Source organism: Engystomops pustulosus, chromosome 6, assembly GCF_040894005.1.
Source record: "Engystomops pustulosus chromosome 6, aEngPut4.maternal, whole genome shotgun sequence".
Classification (NCBI taxonomy): domain Eukaryota; kingdom Metazoa; phylum Chordata; class Amphibia; order Anura; family Leptodactylidae; genus Engystomops; species Engystomops pustulosus.
In genome coordinates, this window is record NC_092416.1 from 88,359,226 (window position 1) to 88,379,211 (window position 19,986).

Genomic DNA, 19,986 nt, shown 5'->3' on the forward strand with positions numbered 1-19,986 from the left:
TGGAAAATGAAGAATTTTTACGAACTTTTGCCAAATTTTCACTTTTTTCAGACCGAAACGCAAAACTTCTTACTTAAATTTTACAACTAACATGAAGTACAATGCATCACGAGAAAACATCCTCAAAATCACCTGGATATGTTAAAGTGTTCCAAAGTTATAACCAATTATCGTGACACAGGGCAGATTTGAAAAATCGAGTCCGGTCATTGAGGTGAAAACTACTGTCGGTGATAAGGGGTTAATTTTCCCTTAAGAGTAAATGTTGTGCTTTTGTCTCCTTGAATTGTCATATGTTCACTGTATTTGAAGACATTGGGCCAGAAAAATATCAGACATAAAATTTCTGTGTGTACCCTGTTTGATGCTGACCTGAGTATTTAGAAATTTAGAAAGTATTTAGAAATTATGGTATAATTATCGCAAGCACCGAGGCCAGTATTGTCGAATTCAAGTTTTTGCTTTGTTGGATACAGCACAACCAGAATAATACATATACATCAGGGGGGATGTAATTGTGTTCCTGTCACTGTCCCTATGTATTGAAGTCGCTATGCTAGCTAGCTATATGAGTTTGCTTAATTGTTAGATCCTGATATGGGCAATTTAGCTCCTTTATCATAGTGAGCAAGCTACTCAGACTGACATCCTTTCTACTATCATTAGTGTCTATGTTAGCCTCTGCTATAGTACATAACTTTAACCCTAGGGCTTGACACTTAGAAAAAGTTGCCTAATTTTAAGGTAATTGGCACAAATTCTGTACAATGCTCACACCCGGCATGATGATTACTACTACTGCCAGTTAGTTACTGAATTTTTATTGGGCAGAAAGAGCCCAAGGACAAAAGCTATGCTTATTAAACAAGAAATTTCATACAATCACAAGACTGGGGTTTGGACACCAAAAACTGCTGTGATCAGTACTGGTCTCAGCATTGTTATAGTGATGTCATGTGTTTTCATCTTGCTGTCCAGTCAATATTGTGGCCCCTCCTATGGTACAAACATCTTGTAAGTAAAAAAAGCCAATTCAGTCAAATAATTAAAAATGTTATCCCACTTGCAATACATTTTCCCTTTCATTAAAAACAATAATAATCAAGAACAAATAAACAGTACTGAAATATTACATTTCAATGAAAACCTTGACAGATAAAGTGAATAACCACTATTTAGTGTTTCTGGTACCTAAACCTATTCACTTTTGCAGCATTGGTATGAACTACATTGTGATGACAGTTTACTAGAAAATCTCCAAAATTGTAGCTCTAGTGGCACAACTCTAGTACGCAGTGGAGGGGTTAAAAAAAGAAAAATGTTGATCCTACATCAAGTTCAATGCCAAGAAAACACCTGTTGCAGTCTCATAGAAGAGCTACCATAGAAAAAACCACATAAAATATGTATAATAGGTTAGATAGCACATAGAGCATCAGTCAGAATGCTCATTCTACTGTTGGCACATGAGCATCATATCTTGATGATGAGGCATTGTACGACAGTGACTTGGATAACTTTCTTCTACATTCTATGGACAGCCAAAATAGGGAGGAGATAACTCTAAGATGTACAGTTATCGATATTTTTACTATTCAGTGAATATATACGTTAATGGGAATTCTTCTACTGGCTATATTCATATGTTTGTGTTCCATTTATGTGGATTTTGTTGTTCTAGGTGCTGTGTGCAATTATTGTAAGAAGAGAGAATCTGAGCTTCACCAAAAGGAGGTAAGTGAATATAGGCTTAAAGTTATTTTGAAACTATACAACTGCACTGTCCCTCTCTCCTATTGTTCCATATGACTGTTTGTACTCTATAATGTAGTGTAGTGTATTTTTTTTATGTCCCCTATGATTTGTAAAGCGCTGCAGAATGTAATAGTGCTATAAAAATTAAGATCAACATTATTGGTCATTCAGGTTACTCTAAAGACTTTGGCTAACTGAGGAACCACTCTTCATAGTTAGTAATGTTAGCGGATTAGAGGGTTTCCTTGTTGGTAAACAAGGGAAATATATACATGATGTTTGCTGCAGAGAATCACTGGTCATATCCGAACCCCATGGTTAACTTTATTGTTAGTCTCAAGTGTATCATTTCATTAGTAAATAAATTTAATTAATTTTTCCCATTAAGCGAACAAAGTAAAAGGGTCTATCCATTTTACACAGCCTACAGAGGACCTTTCACCACCTCACTTAGGGTACATTCACACGCGGTATGCCCGCCGTGCGCTGGAGAGGAGGAGGAGGTGACCCCTCCTCCCTCCGTAGAAAATAGCGGCGCACGACCGCACACACGCTGAAAGATAGAGCATGCTCAATATCTTTTTGCGTTGTGAGGCCTGAATCGGTGCCACACATGTGGTATGTAGGTCCCCGCAGACGGCCATGTGAATGAGCCCTTATATGGAGATGAACATACCATCCTGTAGGGGCTTTTACACCAATTCAGGGGCACTTATCATTGATGGGCAGTATCTGACCATTGTAATCTTTGTTTCGTCATAGTATCATAGTATATAAGGCTGGAAAAAGACGCAAGTCCATCAAGTCCAACCTTTACGAATTAAATAAATGTTTTATCCCCATAAGCCGTGATATTTTTTCTCTCCAGAAAGGCATCTAGGCCTCTCTTGAACATGTACTTTGAGTCCGCCATAACAACCTCCTGCGGCAGAGAGTTCCATAGTCTCACTGCTCTTACAGTAAAGAACCTTTATCTATGTTGATCGCCTCTCCTCTAGGCGTGTAGGATGCCCCCTTGTCCTGGTCACAGGCCGAGGTATAAAAAGATCTTTGGAGAGATCCTTGTACTATCCGTTCAGGTATTTTGTACATTGTAATGAGGTCTCCCCTCATTTGTCTTTTTTCTAAACTGAATAATCTCAAATTTTGTAATCTGTCATTGTATTCTAATCCCCCCATTCCCCTAATAATCTCGGTTGCTCTCCTCTGCACCTGTTCCAGCTCTACTATATCCTTTTTATACACTGGTGCCCAAAACTGTACACAATATTCCATGTGTGGTCTGACCCAGGGATTTGTATAAGGGCAAAACTATGTCTTTATCATGAGAATCTATTCCTCTCTTGATACATCCCATGATTTTGCTTTAGCAGCCGCCTGGCTCTGGTCACTAAAATTAAGTTTACCATCCACCAATACCCCCAAATGCTTTTCAGCTCCAGTTTTACCAAGTAATTGACTGTTTAGAACATAATTATATTTTTCGTTTCCATTGCCCAAGTGCATAACTTTACATCTATCTACATTAAACCTCATCAACCATTTCTCTACCCACTCCTCAAGCTTCCACAAATCCCTCTGTAATGCTAAACTATCGGCCTCAGTATTTATTACTGTGCACCGCTTAGTATCATCTGCAAATATTGAAACTTGACTGTTTAAAACCAACTACAAGGTCATTAATAAAAATATTAAAAAGAAGTGGCCCCAATTCTGACCCCTGTGGCACATTAATGACGACCCTCTGTTTTCTATCACTAAGCCAATTACTTACCCAAATACACAGATTTTCTCCTATTCCCAGCAGTCTCATTTTATATACCAACCTTTTATGCGCCACGGTGTCAAATGCCTTTGAAAAGTCCAGATATACAACATCCACAGCGTCCCCCAGGTACAGTTTTGAACTTACCTCCTCGTAGAAACCAATCAGATTAGTCTGACAGGACCGATCTCTCGAAACCCCATGCTGTCAGAGAGGAGGAGTTGGGGCTGGAGGTGCGTGTTATGCTAATCTTCTCTTATACTGTCCAATTGGTGGCAGGCAATGTCAGAGAAGCTATTATGAAAATTGAACTGTGAACGAAACGACCGTATATACGGGCAGAATGCGTTACCATTCATTCCTATGGGCAATATGTTCATACATTGAATTTGTCACTGTAACGTATGTGAGCTGTATAAAAAGGTAAAGCATGCCCTATTTTCTCACATTCTTGCGGCCCCAGTGAAGTCTATGGGAACGTATAAAATACGGTTGTCATACGTTGTAGCCACCGTATGCTGCCGTATATATATGTTCTGTATCTAGGAAGACCAGGAGCTGTGGGTGGGGAGGATCTTCCTGTGGGACAGAAGTACTCAACATGTCTTTTGTGAAGATGGAGAGGCTTCTGGCTCTGGTGCAAGGGCATCCTATTCTTTGGAATAAATGTGTGGAAGGCGTCCATGACCGTGCCCTCAGGCACAAAAAGTGGGAGGAGATAACGCCCATTTTTTTGCCGGATGAGTGGACGTGTGGGAGCAGTAAGGAGCATGAAGCGCTTGGTGAGTGTTGTTGTCACACCATGTGACTCTCAATTCCCCTACCCTGCGGCCATGTGCATACCACACCCCCGTGGAGACCTGCAGTCATGCACATACCCTTCCCCTGCGGATATTTGCAACGCACGATCCCTGCAGCCATGTGGCCTGTCTCACCCTGCAGCCACGTGCATCAATGTTCTGTATGATTGCTGCAAACATGAACTTCTTTTTTTTTTAATAGTAATAACGGTCTCTAAACAGTGGGTCTCAGCACGAGACCAATACATGCTGGAAAAAGAGAGCAGTGTCAAACTGCCCCAAAAACTTTATATGTATACCAACTACCTACGTTTTTTGGATCCGGTGATGAACGTGGGAGAATATGTTGTTTTTTTTTTTCAATTTATTTTTGCTTTAAAGGGAACCTGTCACCAGGAGACCCATTTTAGCACTCCCCCAGTCCCCACAGAGCATAGTACATGCGCTGCCAAAGTGTTTTTGTATAAAAAATTGGTTTTACAGAAAAAAAAGATATGTTATATTGTACCTTTCATTAGCATCTGCTGTGTGACTAGGCAGTTGCCAAAAGGTAGGGGCTGGAAAGGAGCAGTTCCCCCCCAGCCTTGGGGAACAGCTTCTCCATGTGACCTTTTCAAGTATATGAAAACACCCATCACTGGGCTTAGCGACGCCCCCTGCTGCTCTACAGCCAATCCCGAGTGTGGGGAGTTATTCATATATTTGATAAGGTCACATGTTTCCCAAGCAGATGCTAATGAAAGGTACAATATAACATCTTTTTTTTCTGTAAAACCAATTTTTTATACAAAAACACTTTGGCAGAGTATGTACTATTCTCTGTGGGGATTGGGGGAGTGCTAAAAATGGGTCTCCTGGTGACAGGTTCCCTTTAAAGCTTTATTAATAAGATTTGTACATTCTTGTCTTGTAAGAATTGTACTTGTATAAATGCACTTAAATGCAAAAAATTTAAACGTAGCATTTTAAATTTGTCCTCCTGTGGAAAATCAGGAGGACACTCCCGCTACTGACACAGCGGAGGTTGTAGCAGAGAATTTTTTTAAGGAGCAGCAGGAGGATTTCTCCAACCATCCACCACCACCAATGCAGCGTTCCAAAAAAACGAAGCGGCCTCCAACATCCACAGTCAGCATTGGTGCTGAGTCGGAGGTGCTGGAGCAATTGAGGAAGAGGCGGAAAGATTCACCAGAAGACCTCTTCATGTGCTTCTTGGTTCCAGACCTCAATGATGTTCAAGAGGGTGACAAGATGAACAGCATTGCTTTCTGTCATGCAGATACAAGAAGGGTAATGCACAAGATAAATCCGAGGTGGGTCTGTTCTTGGACAGACACCTGCTCCCTCCTTACACTACCTTCTCTAAACCACGCTGAGGGAATGGCTGCAACACAAGACAGGAAAGTCCAAAACCTTCATCGGCGATGATAACAAATGGTGCAGGAGGTCCACAAGTACCAGGTAGGCATCTTGGATCTGGCAGGGTGAGCTGGTTGGAGTGAAGCCATTCACCCATTCTGGAAGCCCTGAAGACCACTGCATCCACAGAACTTCCATAGGCCCCAACAAAACTGTCAGCCAAAGCCAACAAAACCACAGAAAAATATTGTTTATAATTGAAGAATTGGGACCGAGTGACCCACCTTCTTCACACGTATGTGTTTCCCATCCAGCGCCCCGATGCAAGTTGGAAACTGTGCTGAGTCCTGGAAACCAGCAGAAATCTGCAAAAGCATCACCGCAGCTCTTAGCCTCCCCATATCACTTCGCAGGTCGCTCTTACAATTATGGAAATGGTGGAAACACCCAGCAGGAACTCATAATGCAGCGAAGTGGCAAGAAACCTTAAACAAAACACACACAAAAAGGATATTTAAAGAGACAGTACAACTTGAAATTAGGAAATCTATATACTTGAAAAAACTTGCCGCAGTGTCACGATGAGACGTTCTTCAGAGCCGCATGGCATTTGCAGCTCATTTGCGTGGCGTTTACCCTAATGCAGGGTTTGTGCTTATGCAGCGTTTGCATCACGTTTATGCTTATTCAGTGTTTGCCTCACGTTTACACTTGTGCAGTGTTTGCTTCATGCTCGTGCTGCGTTTGCGTCATGTTTATGCTTATGCAGCGTTTGCGTCATGTTTATGCTTATGCAGCGTTTGCGTCATGTTTACGCTTATGCAGTGTTTGCGTCATGTTTACGCTTATGCAGCGCTGGCGTCATGTTTACGCTTATGCTGCGCTGGCGTCATGTTTACGCTTATGCTGCGCTGGCGTCATGTTTACGCTTATGCTGCGCTGGCGTCATGTTTGCGCTTATGCTGCGCTGGCGTCATGTTTACGCTTATGCTGCGCTGGCGTCATGTTTGCGCTTATGCTGCGCTGGCGTCATGTTTACGCTTATGCTGCGCTGGCGTCATGTTTACGCTTATGCTGCGCTGGCGTCATGTTTACGCTTATGCTGAGCTGGCGTCATGTTTACGCTTATGCTGCGCTGGCGTCATGTTTACGCTTATGCTGCGCTGGCGTCATGTTTCTGCTTACGTGGCATTTGCATTTTTACTTATGTGGTTTTTGCGCCACTTGCCTCACATTTACGCCTATCACGTTTGTCTCACATTTACGTTGCATTTACACGTACATGCCATTTGTTTGCATCTCGCTTACGCGTATGTAGTGTATGCGTTGTTTCATTTGCACATACGTTTACATAGCGTTTGTGTTTCCGTTTACATTGCATGTGTGTTTTCAATCCATTTGCGTTTACACTGTGCTCACATCCAGGTCACATTGCAATTTGTACCATTGCATTTTTGTAAACAAGGTTTAAACGCAATGTAAACAGAATATTAGCAGAATGTGTGTGAATATAGCCATTCGATGCACATAGAGAAATTACATCTCACCACTGATGGTATGAGAGAAGATTAGCATAAAACATGCCACCCTCCTCCAGCCCCAGCTCCTCCTTTCTGACCAAACACAGATTATAATGGTCAGATCTTGGGACTTATAACTCCACAACCGTGGGGGATAGAAGGAAAATTCTAAGTGCTACTGAATCTGTGTAGCCACGTCTACAGAATGACAATCTCAATATAAGGGAGGTGGTGAAAGGTCCTCTTTAATGCATTGTAATGAGATTTTAATTGGTATGTTAATTTCAAAACTGTGTTTGTAAGCAATATGTGGTGAGTCTTGGGGTGGTTGGGGGGGTGTTCAATCAGCACTATTCATCTTCTCACTCCCTCCACTTCACTCATGGACTGAGGGGGAGCCATTAGTGGACAGGAGGGTTTGAGAAGACAACTCGTGCCATTTGAAGTGCCCCTCCTGCTGGGACACGCCACACTTACCTGGCAGGTTACCAAGTAATGTAAAATAAACCTAGATTTATTCATATTGCTGACAATGAACATGCCATGCCATATTTGATCCTGTTTTCAGGTAAAAATTACTTGCCTGATGACAGGTTCCCTTTGATTGAGTTTTCTCAACATTTCTTTGTGTAAACAAAAGTCTTTAGGAAAATCTTAAATGCTTTTAATTTTGATGGGGAAGAGATAAATCACTATCCTGTCTGGCTTGCTGCCTGTCTTTTTGTGACTTTTCAGGTTCAAGGCAGCGACATGCACCATTTCAGAGGCACTCCACTTCTGCTCATCTAAGCATGGCACCTGAAAAGGTGTATGTCACTGCCTTGCACCTGACTAGATGGAAAAAGACAATCTGCAAGCCAGACAGAATGGTGACCCCCCAACACCTTTGACTTCTTTTTCAGTTTTTCCTAAATGCAGCTTTGTAACATTTTGAAACATGTCTGTCCATATGCTCCTGAGTGCACTACAGAATTTGACATGTCATCTCTTCAAGAAAAAAAAAGTGTTACTTTAAATAGGTTTTAGGAAGGAACCTTGTATATTGTGTACACTTGAGAAACCCCAGTCACACAGTCATAAACTAGTATTCCTTATGCAGCCTGCTAAGCCATATCTTCACCATATTGTACATGTATATGAATTATACAGAGTCCCCATGTTTTATATTGCAGGTTGCTCACCTTGGGTCTCTGGAAGAGAAGTTCTCTCGCCTCTGGACTCAATGCCAGCGATGCCAGGGAAGTTTACACGAGGATGTCCTGTGCACAAGGTGAGGGTAGTGAAAAGGTGATGTGAGATTTTAACAAGAGCATAATGCGGAAGATTTATATTTATGGAAGCTGAATCACTATTTTAGGAGATGTTGACTGTCCATCACATTGTGTCAACTTTCTTAGAATGATATACTCTCTATTACAACACAAAAACATTAGTTCCCGGTTTGTCTATTATGAAGGATTAAACAGACACTGGTGTGACCTATTCTATATCTGGGCCTCTTGTGTGCTAATTGCTTTTTAGTGATCACATTAATATACTGATGACCTCATAATGAAACATTATAGTGTGGCTCACACCTGTTACTTAGTGATAACAGGATAGACTGTTCAGATTTGTTTTGCATTGATTTCACATAGTGATTCAACACCTCATCAGACATGACTTTTTCCTTTTTGTACAGTATCTCCCTCTAATCTGTGCTCCTGTATAGACCATTCTAAATTCCCTAGGGAAAAACAAACCAGCTTATCCAGCTACAAATTCCATCATCCGCTCACCAGCTGCCAGGGGTGGAGTGAATATGGCCCTCCACATGTGTGTGCTTAGAATATGTCTCCCAAAAGATCTCTTATCAATGCAGCTGAGGAAAAACTATCTCTCTCAGTGCCCAGGCCTGGTGGCAGGTGCTGGCTGCACAGAACCGTTGAAGAGTCACTTAGGTCCAAAGGTCTATGAGAAAAGGCACAGAGACTGACAGCAACAGTTCTTTATGGCACGTTTTGTTTTCTTTCTGAACAGCTTTAAATTTACAGCATTCATAAATTAGACTACGTAAAAGTGTATGGGAAGGGGGGTACGGGCAATTGGGTTTTAATTTCTGTTTACTGTGGATAGCACTGGAATTTCAGTTGGTGATTGCGTGACCCATGTTCGATTTAACACAGAACCTAGTTTCCTGGATCTATTAAAGGAGCTGTTCCATCAGCACAACTACTGCTCATATGCCCTCGTAGGAAATCTGGACAGCATATATAGATAAGGTTCCTCCAATTGGCCACTACTCCACTATCTTTTTGAGCCAGAATGTGGAATGACTGCAAACAACCTATAAATGCATTACAAAGTCATAGCCATATAACGTCTTTTCCTGCCTTTCTAGCACCTTATTTATTAAATGAAAGATCCATTTATGGCATTTACTTATAAATTTACATTCCCCCAGTATCAAGATAAGCAAGTATCCCAGTTTTAAAATCTCTACAGGTAATGCCTTAAGATAGGCTGTGGGTGTGTTCACATGTTCAGATGCAGTTTTTGATGTCCAAACCAGGAGTGGAGTGAAATTATATGCTCTCAACCATTATGATCCAGAAACTGCATCTGAAAATTTTAACATTTGTCGGCTGATCAAGCTGCATAATGTGGAAACATACAATGGAATATGCATCGTGCACTTTGAATCTAGTGCTTGTAGATAAAAGAATATACACCCTGTTCACATTGATATGGGTTGAGGGAAAATACACAAGTTAAATTGCAGGAATAAAAATGTCATAGGGAAAATATGAATCTCATACAAATGGTACTGATTTATTAGCTGGAGGTAATTTGTCAATGAGTCAGTGAGTTTGCCAGCTGTGTCATAATGCGAGGTGTGTAAGTTTGTTTCCCTGCCGGTGCTGAAGAACTACAAGTAGTAGATAAGTTGTGTAAAGAAAATGATGCATGTTCATCCAAATTTTTGTAAATGGAAAAGTTTCACATGTATCTATTCAGTCTCCTGTACTATGATACCTTTAAGTCTGCATTCACGTGGCAAATTTTGGTCGCATTGTTAGACGCAATCCAAAGCCTCCAACCATGACCACATGTTGAGGTAACATTGCGTTTGCTGAAAGTGATGAAAACGCAATGTTTCCTGAACATGTGGTCAGGGGAAAGGCTTTTTGATTGCATCTCAAAACGCAATGTATAAAAACGGCCTCAAATGCATGGTAATAAGCTTTGTGTGATTTTAGGTGCAGTTTCTTAACAGGAAAAATCCATTGGAAGAGATTTAACCCCTTACCAACGCATAACGTACAATTACGTCACACATCAGCTGTAGATGATTGGAGAGGGCTCACGGGCTGGATATTGCAGAAAGCACATCGCCAATGGTGCTTGGGCACTACCATGTTGGCTTAGATTGTCTTTCCCTGTGACATCTCCGGGGAGAGGCAAGCTTTTGCTATGGCAGCCTCGGGTCACACAAAGATCTGAGGCTGTCTTTTCTTACAAAATGTATTACAATGTGCGTTTTGCACATTCTAATACATGATGTGTAAAATCCCCATCATGTATAGTAGGATCAAAGTACCCTAGGGGGGCTGAAAAATGTAAAAAATGTTAAAAAGTTTTTTAAAAATGAAATTCAAATCGCCCCCCTTTTCCTAGAGGGAGTTAAACAGTAAAAATCATAAATCAAAATATAATAACGGTTATTCCCGGCATTTAACCGTGTAACGGAAAATAGCACCCACAGTCATTTTTAGCATTTTGGAAAATATAAAAAATTCACCAAAAAGTTATCAAAAGGGTCGTACAGTCCTAAAAATGGTAGCATTGAAAAAGTCCTCAAAAGTCTCAAAATATGACACCACCGGCAGCTCCGTACACCAGAGTATGAAAAAAGTTTTTGTAAAGGAGGGTTGAATTTTTTTAAATGTGTGAAGACATTATAAAAACCTACCATATATACTCGTGTATAAGCCTAGTTTTCAGCAGTATGTATGCTACACGGGGGCCGGCTGGCTGTATGTATGCTACACGGGGGCCGGCTGGCTGTATGTATGCTACACGGGGGCCGGCTGGCTGTATGTATGCTACACGGGGGCCGGCTGGCTGTATGTATGCTACACGGGGGCCGGCTGGCTGTATGTATGCTACACGGGGGCCGGCTGGCTGTATGTATGCTACACGGGGGCCGGCTGGCTGTATGTATGCTACACGGGGGCATTTCCTGAATGTCTGCCTTATGTTGACATGGTTTTTATTATATCTCCGCTCATTTTTGTAGGATGTTTATGAGGCTTAGAACTTTAGGAGCGATTCTTCATTTTCATAAAAGAAACACATACTTTTGAGGGAGATGCTTAGCTTTCAATTCACTTTGAGAGGCCTAAATAATAGCAAAACCCCATAAACTAGCCCATTTTAGAAACCACACCCCTCAACGTATGTAAAACAAGTTTATTAACCCTTTTTCACAGGGGTTAAAACAAAATCTGTTGCAAATTTGAAATGTTTATTTTTTTTTTGGCTCAATGAATATATGTATGTATGTGTGTATATGTATATATATGTGTATATGTATATATATGTGTATATATATATATAATATACCGTATTTTTCGGACTATAAGACGCACTGGACCATAGGACGCACCTAGGTTTTAGAGGAGGAAAAATAAGAAAAATGTTTTTTCCCCAAATAGTATGCCAAAGTATTTAATAAAGTAACAGTAAATAACTGGGAAGTGCAGCCATGTTCCTCTTTGGAGAGGGGCAGGGGCGAGCAGCCTATCTTTAGATAGAATTATGCTGGCACGTAGTCAGGGGGTCTCAAGAGTTACCAGGGTTGTATAGGTATGAGTATATGTGACAATGGTCACAAGAGCTTACAATCAATGAGGAGGAGGAGGACACAGGAGATGACAGTGCTTGTACAATGGCCACAAGAGCTTACAATCTATAAGGAGGAGGGGACACAGGACATGACAGTGCTTGTACAATGGTCACAAGAGCTTACAATCAATGAGGAGGAGGAGGGGACAGAGGAGGTGACAGTGCTTGTACAATGGCCACAAGAGCTTACAATCTATGAGGAGGAGGACACAGGAGGTGACAGTGCTTGTACAAAGGTCCCAAGAGCTTACAATCTATGAGGAGGAGGAGGACACAGGAGATGACAGTGCTTGTACAATGGCCACAAGAGCTTACAATCTATAAGGAGGAGGACACAGGAGATGACAGTGCTTGTACAATGGCCACAATAGCTTACAATCTATGAGGAGGAGGACACAGGAGATGACAGTGCTTGTACAATGGCCACAAGAGCTTACAATCTATGAGGAGGAGGACACAGGAGATGACAGTGCTTGTACAATGGCCACAAGAGCTTACAATCTATGTGGAGGAGGACACAGGAGATGACAGTGCTTGTACAAAGGTCCCAAGAGCTTACAATCTATGAGGAGGAGGACACAGGAGATGACAGTGCTTGTACAATGGCCACAAGAGCTTACAATCTATGAGGAGGAGGACACAGGAGATGACAGTGCTTGTACAATGGCCACAAGAGCTTACAATCTATGTGGAGGAGGACACAGGAGATGACAGCGCTTGTACAAAGGTCCCAAGAGCTTACAATCTATGAGGAGGAGGACACAGGAGATGACAGTGCTTGTACAATGGCCACAAGAGCTTACAATCTATAAGGAGGAGGACACAGGAGATGACAGTGCTTGTACAATGGCCACAAGAGCTTACACTCTATGAGGAGGAGGACACAGGAGGTGACAGCGCTTGTACAAAGGTCCCAAGAGCTTACAATCTATGAGGAGGAGGACACGGGAGATGACAGTGCTTGTACAATGGCCACAAGAGCTTACAATCTATAAGGAGGAGGACACAGGAGATGACAGTGCTTGTACAATGGCCACAAGAGCTTACAATCTATGAGGAGGGGGACACAGGAGATGACAGTGCTTGTACAACGCTCACAAGAGCTCACAATCTACCAGGGGGACAGCAGCCACTACATACCAGGCAACAAGTGGTTAAGAGTGTGAGAGCAGAGACCCGGGGGAAGGGAGCACTAATCACTTATCTGATCCTGTGCTGGGAGAGAAGTTACAGGTCAGACACAGCGCTGTACAGGTTCGGCTCCTCTCGGGCTACTTACAAGCGGGGATTGTCAGTGATTTTCTCCTCCCCCTCTCTCTCTCCACTGCTGCCACAATTATCATGTATATCAGTGCCCTGATATACATGATATACATCAGAGCTGGCAGAGCGCAGGGGTGCAGCCCTCCATTCCCTCCAGCAGTGGAGGGCTGAGAAGAGGAGAGGAGCGCAGCGGCACTCAGCACAGCCGCTGCGCTTCACTGTGAAGGGCTGCGCTTACTGCCAGCATTAGCTGGCAGAGCGCAGCCAGATGCCCTCCATTCCCTACATCTGGACTATAAGACGCACCACTGTTTTTTCCCCATTTTCTGGGGAAAAAAAGTGCGTCTTATAGTCCAGAAAATACGGTATATAATTTTTTTTTTTTTTTTAATGACATTCTCAGGGGATAAAATACCAAAATGCTGTTTTTGGGGATACAAGTAAAACAGGCCTGTAGTTATAGATGTTGACATTATCAATGACTGTTGTCTTTTTAAATTCCTCCTTACAGTTGCATGTGCGAGACTATAATCACTAATGTGTATACCTTATATCTCCTCTTGGAATAAATCACAAGGGAAAGACACTCCTACTGATAAGAACTTCTGTACAGAAAGACTGCTCTAGCAGTAGAATGAAATAATATCACTTTGATCTCCCAGATTTGTCTTGCGTAAATTATTCTAAATCCTATCATTCTTACCATATTTGAAACCTTTTTCTTTGCTTCACAGCCGAGACTGTCCAATATTCTACATGAGAAAGAAGGTACAAAAAGACCTTGATGATCAAGAAAAACTGATCCGACGATTTGGACCTCCTGTCTGGTAACCACCAAAACCCTTGTGTGAGGACTGAAAATATATGCTTTAAGACCACAATACTGAGCAAAGAGTTTCCAAATAAGCTTTCTTCTACATGGACTGAAGTTACCCAAATATAAAGTGTAGGGCTTTCTGATTTCCAAGCATTAGACAGCTACCTTCATCAAGATTTAAGTGGCCTGAAAGAAACTCCAACATTCTTTAAGGACCCGTACTTCTGCTGTTAGCTGCCATTCAGTCACTCTGAAGCACATTGAAATCCCTGGCAGTCTGAATTGAGGATACCTTGTGGATTTTTTAAAAATATATTTTCATTGTAGGATTTATATAAGGAATTCATGTAACATTTTGTACCAGTACAGAATGAAATAGCTTTGACTTTGTTACATAGTGCCTGTTATGTTGGCCTTACCTCGGAAGATGTATAGAAATAAAGTTTTCATTTGTGCTTAATTTTCTGACGTTCTGAATCCTTATTTAAGAAAGCACTTAATGGTGAACACTGCAGCATCACCCGATACATCATGGCCACCCGTTGAAAAGAGAGAGAAAATATGCAGATTTTACTTTTGCTGGGTTGTCTCAGAAAATGTAAAGTGTTTTAAATGTATTTTACATAGCCAAATTGCACAAAGACAAAGCAAGACTTTTTATATCTGGCAAAAGAATTGACATAAAAAAGAACCCATTGTAGAAAAGCAATTCATCAAGGTGTTTAGTGATCATTCTGACCGCCCACATGATGCAATTTTTCTTTACCGAAATTAGGCCTTTAAATTGTATAGTCCTCCTTAACTCCTGAGCCCTGCTTTATTTGCAAGCAAGATTTGGCTGGGTTCACATCTTACGGCGGATTATCAATGTGTCCTTACAAGATATGGCACAGACCTGTGACTCCTGCAGACCCCTGAATGCGGAGATTTACAGCTGCCTATGTATAGGGTGTTTCCCTAGTGATGTCACTGTCCTTGTATGGAAAGTGACATCACCGGTCCCACCTGCAGAGCAACGTATCGGCTTAGCAAGGCTGGAGGAAGGATGTATCTATTGCCGGCTGGAGGGAGCAGGATGCTTGCTAAGTCTTTCCATCCTTTCATTTTTACAGTATACCTTGTATATTTGGCAGACGAATGCAACAACTATGCCATAAATGTCAATGTGTACGCTCCGCGTATACCAAAAACGATATTTAAAACCAGCTTTGGGGTCACATGTAGGGTGCTTCTAAATTACATAGTGGTATAATAAAGTGCTGACTATTTTCTCAATATGTCTCGAATAGCGGTTTATATCTACATGTGGGAATTTGTGTGGACAATTTTATTTTTAGTTTCCAAATAATTTTATTAACGCACACAAAAATGATAAACTACAATCCCTCACAGCTACTATATCCCCTTGCAAGGGGTCACATGTGAAAAAGGCATAAAGTGTGTAATGTATTATACAGATCATTAATTGTTGTATTTTAGTAGTACAGCCCTTAAAGGGATATTCCAGGAATCGGCATAATTCATATACAAATGGGTCCTCAAAATATAATCTAATATGTAATTAGTTATTTAAAATGTTGCTCCCCTTAGCAGAAAAATGCTGTTGACATACACTCTAATGGAGAATTAAAATGCTACTGGCCCTTAAATCAGTCTGTTAATTTTCTCCACGCGGTTCGTTGCGGAGAAGACACAGGACAGAAGATGGCCGCTGGTCACATGTCCACATCACGTCTTGCAGCTGCCTGGGCAGGTCATGTGATCTCCACTACCGTATTTTCCGGACTATAAGGCGCACTTAAAAGCATTGGATTTCCGTGGAAATCCAAAGTGCGCCTTATAGTCCGGTGCGCCCTATGTATGGCGCTGGGCACAGGGCAGCGGACCATACTTACATAGGTCCCCGCTACCGGAGATCTCCAGCGGGAGATCTGCTGTCTCCGGTAGCGGGGACCTATGTAAGTATGGTCCGCTGCCCTCCTCCACCTCCCCCTCACCTTCCCCGCTCACCTTCCCCGCGTTCCCCGTCGCGTCTCGGCGTCGCGTCTCGTCGCCGCGTCACGTCGGGTCTCCGCCACGCCCCCGGACCTCCGCCACGCCCCCGGCCGCCGGACCCCGCGCCTTATAGTCCGATGCGCCTTATATATGTAATTATTACATATATAAGGCGCATCGGACTAATGCGCCTTATAGTCCGGTGCGCCCTATAGGGCAGAAAATACGGTATGTTTGGCTGTAGTCGGTTGGTTGCAGTGCATCCAATATGGTCAGTGTTTTGGTGATGGAAGTTACACATCATTACTATGGTAACAGAGACAGAAAATCTGTTAGATCATCACTGGGAGCAGAGCATAAGAGGTAGTTACTGGGAATTACTGAGAACTAAAGGATCCTGGGACTTGTAGTTTCCAGTGGCGGCCATCTTGGTGATAACTCCACATACTTTAAATGGAGTTTATATAGTTTGATTTTATGATTCACAAAATCTTATGGCCTCTCTAGTGACTAATGACATTGAGTTTTGTTACAAAAACATAATGCTATAAATAAATGAATGTATCAGATTCATATCTGTTCATATTCCCGGAATACCCCTTTAACATTATAAAATAAAAGGCAATACACTGAATACACTTAACAAGTACTACCACTTTACAATAAGACACGGGGAAGGATGGAGGTCAGTGTTTCACAAAATATCTAAATTTGCTTGTTCAATAAAGATTTGGCTACAGTTCTAATTCCGGAGATAACTGTAATGGTCTATTCAGGGTGGGAGAGGCCGAAAACACGATCCAAGGTTGCCAAGTGTTTTGATCTATCCGATCTCATGGCCTCAATCCTCTATCACAACATTATCAATTTGAGGCAGTTAATGACCGCTTTCATAGAGAGGGAAGGTTTATGCCATCTTGCTCCTATATGAATTTTTGCTGCAAGAATGATGAACTGTAAAAAGCATTGAGTTCTGTTTTTAACTCTGGAGGGTTTATCCCCCAACAATAACACAGATCTCTGACCAAAATCTGGCAACCACCAGGCAGGTCCACCATATATGTTGATTATTACCTTCCTTCTGGAAACCCCTGAAACATAAGTTGGATACATTGGGATATAATTTATGCAATTGCATGTTGACTAAATATGTTCTATGCAATAGTCTAAGGGCAATTTTTTAATGAGACTTGGTGACTTCCCCTGGAGAGAACATCACAATAGTGACCCCCATCTCTGTACCGAAACCCAAGATCCGCTTCCTATTGTTCCGTTATAGACCGTTTCACCTCTGGTGGAGGAGCTTAAAGGGTTACATACACATAAGAAATTGTCCCCCTGCCAAATGCGTTTTGCATACATATCCATTCAATTCTGGTAGACCATTTTCTTTTTTAACTCGGAATGAAAATTTTAAGGTCAAATTAATACTAAAAGAAAAATAAACTAAATTTCACCATCATTATTGAATATCTGTGAATTTCAAAAGCAAGTATTTAAAAGTATACTGGTCCCTAAAAAGAAAGCATGGAAAGATTTTTTTTAAACTTGTTTTTCTAGAATCCTTGAAAATTTTAAATTTTCAAACATTTAAGAATTTTTGTATAATTATGCTAACATGAAGCAGGGATATGGTAAGAATTTTGAGTTGTATGAAAAGCAGACCTTGTGCAAAGAAAGAATTGAATTAATAAAAGACCCTTGCTTTTTTTTCTAATGTTACAAAAAATTTTTTTAGTAAAGGAACCAGCAGTAGCCTAGTTAGGGGTGGAGACATTCCTTCCGTGCAATGTGTTAGATAAGTTAATCTGTTTCCTTGCAGATGTTATCTGCTAATTTACAAGGGATGTGTGCTTTGTCTGTATTGCAGAATACTTTTTATTTTGTAATATCCAGTAACCATGTTCTATGCTTGCAACAAACAGCTTGTACTAAACTTGCAGACATGGTTGTATGTTTGCAAAGTGAAAAATCAGGAAACATTGTGTATCCTGTAAATAAAAGAACAAAAAAGTATCTTGCAAGGCATTGATGCCTATAGTCTGGGAAGAGTGGAAATGAGAATCTCCTCTTTCAAAATACATCATGATTGTAGTTCTCTGTGCCATAAAATCAGAGATTAAAGGCAACTAATAACATAGTTAGGAATGAAAGCTGTGGATAAAGATCCAGTTCCCATTTCTCTGGCTCTGTAGCATACAAGATCAGATCTATGATGTATTTTGAAAAACTAAATTTTAATTTTTACAATATCACCATAGACATTGTTCTAGCTGCTATAGAGCCCAAGGGTAGGGGTATCTAAAGTGGTACCCTCCGGCCGCTAAAAGTGACTCAATGCAAAAGTGACTGTTGCATATGACTTGATTTTTTTTTTAAATGGGTAAATGGACCAGTTTGAACATAAAAGTGTTCTGGTGGAGTAGCGGTTTAGAAAAAGTTCATGAATCTTTTATAAAGTGCCTCATATTTAACTTCTGGTCCATGCCAATGCATGACCTAGTACATCAGGTAATACTTATATCATTACTGCATTAACAGGGTTTCAGAACACAGCATCAATTTGCCCAATCCTTTGCAAAAATCACTGAACTTAACCAAAGGGTTAAAAGGGGGTATTCCCATCTGGGCATTTGCATTTAATTGAATTCATTTGCCATATGTAAACATTTCTTCACACAGGAACATCTTTTTAATAACATCCAATTGAAGATAATTTCTCATAAATGTAGTCATGTTGTCCCTTATAAACGAGATGGCTTCCTCAGATACGACCACCTCACATTTTGGCAGCGGTGGCCAGACATGCGCTATTGAGTTCTGCCTGACTTCCTGGTTTCAGCGATCATTACCACAGGAGAGATGTGGGACATGCAGTAACTTCTGGACATTGCCCTTTGTGCATTTGTGCAATCCCTCCAGCAGAGGTGGTTGTATCCAGGTACACAGTCTTGTTTCTAAGGGACCATATGACTACATTTATGAGAAATTATCTTCACACTTGTAAGTTTTTTTTAATAACATCTAATTGAAGAAATGTTTATATATGGCAGATTATCAATGGCAGTATGGATAATTCGTAATTAATGAAAGTATGAATTTTTCAGAAACCGTTCTTTACAAGAACTGTTTTAGAAATGAGATCAGAAAATAGGGGTCCTGAGCAGAAGATATAACTGAATGGAGAGGGAGACTTGAAGTAGTACATGGGAGATGAGGGGGCATGGAGGAGGAAACACCAGATGAGCTGTTAGGGTGAAAGGTAATAAGCAATAAGGTTGTATTTTTCATGATGTGCTGCACATGGCCAATCTACCATATTGGACCTTTTGATAGTTATCATGAATACTAACATGAGGTCCTGGAAGGTAGATTGGTTATTGACAGATCACATAACCCTTCACATGTGGGCATTTCATGGACAGGAATGGCAGCTGATGGGGTAAAATACATTTCTGAACTAATGGCTTGACTTTACATATCAAGAAAGCAATGTAGAAAATGGAAAATATTGTTGTTATTACTATTATTATTATATTGGTGAATTACCATATATACTCGAGTATAAGCCTAGTTTTTCAGCACAAAAAATGTGCTGAAAACCCAAACTCGGCTTATACTCGAGTAAAAAAATATAGGTTTTACCAGGGTTTTGTGGTAAAATTAGGGGCCTCGACTTATACTTGGGTCGGCTTATAGTCGAGTAAATACGGTACCTAATATCCTACCACCACACTTTACAGAAAACATGAAGTAAAATGGCCAACCCCTTTAATAATTAACAACTGCTTATTAAATCTCGAGGGTATTAGTATATAGCAATTG

The 19,986-nt window shown here is 41.1% G+C and overlaps 1 protein-coding gene across 2 annotated transcripts in view; it reads left to right on the forward strand.

Annotated features, from left to right (window-relative positions):
• Window positions 1–14,626, forward strand: part of POLD1 (DNA polymerase delta 1, catalytic subunit) — a 123,853-nt gene extending 109,227 nt beyond the window's left edge. For both annotated transcript variants that reach the window (XM_072110283.1, XM_072110284.1), the window contains 3 exons: window positions 1,682–1,734; window positions 8,372–8,469; window positions 14,084–14,626. In XM_072110283.1, the coding sequence (XP_071966384.1) occupies window positions 1,682–1,734; window positions 8,372–8,469; window positions 14,084–14,180 (248 nt within the window). In that variant the 3' untranslated portion in view covers window positions 14,181–14,626. The remainder of the gene's footprint in view (window positions 1–1,681; window positions 1,735–8,371; window positions 8,470–14,083) is intronic.
• The last annotated feature ends 5,360 nt before the right edge of the window (window positions 14,627–19,986 follow it).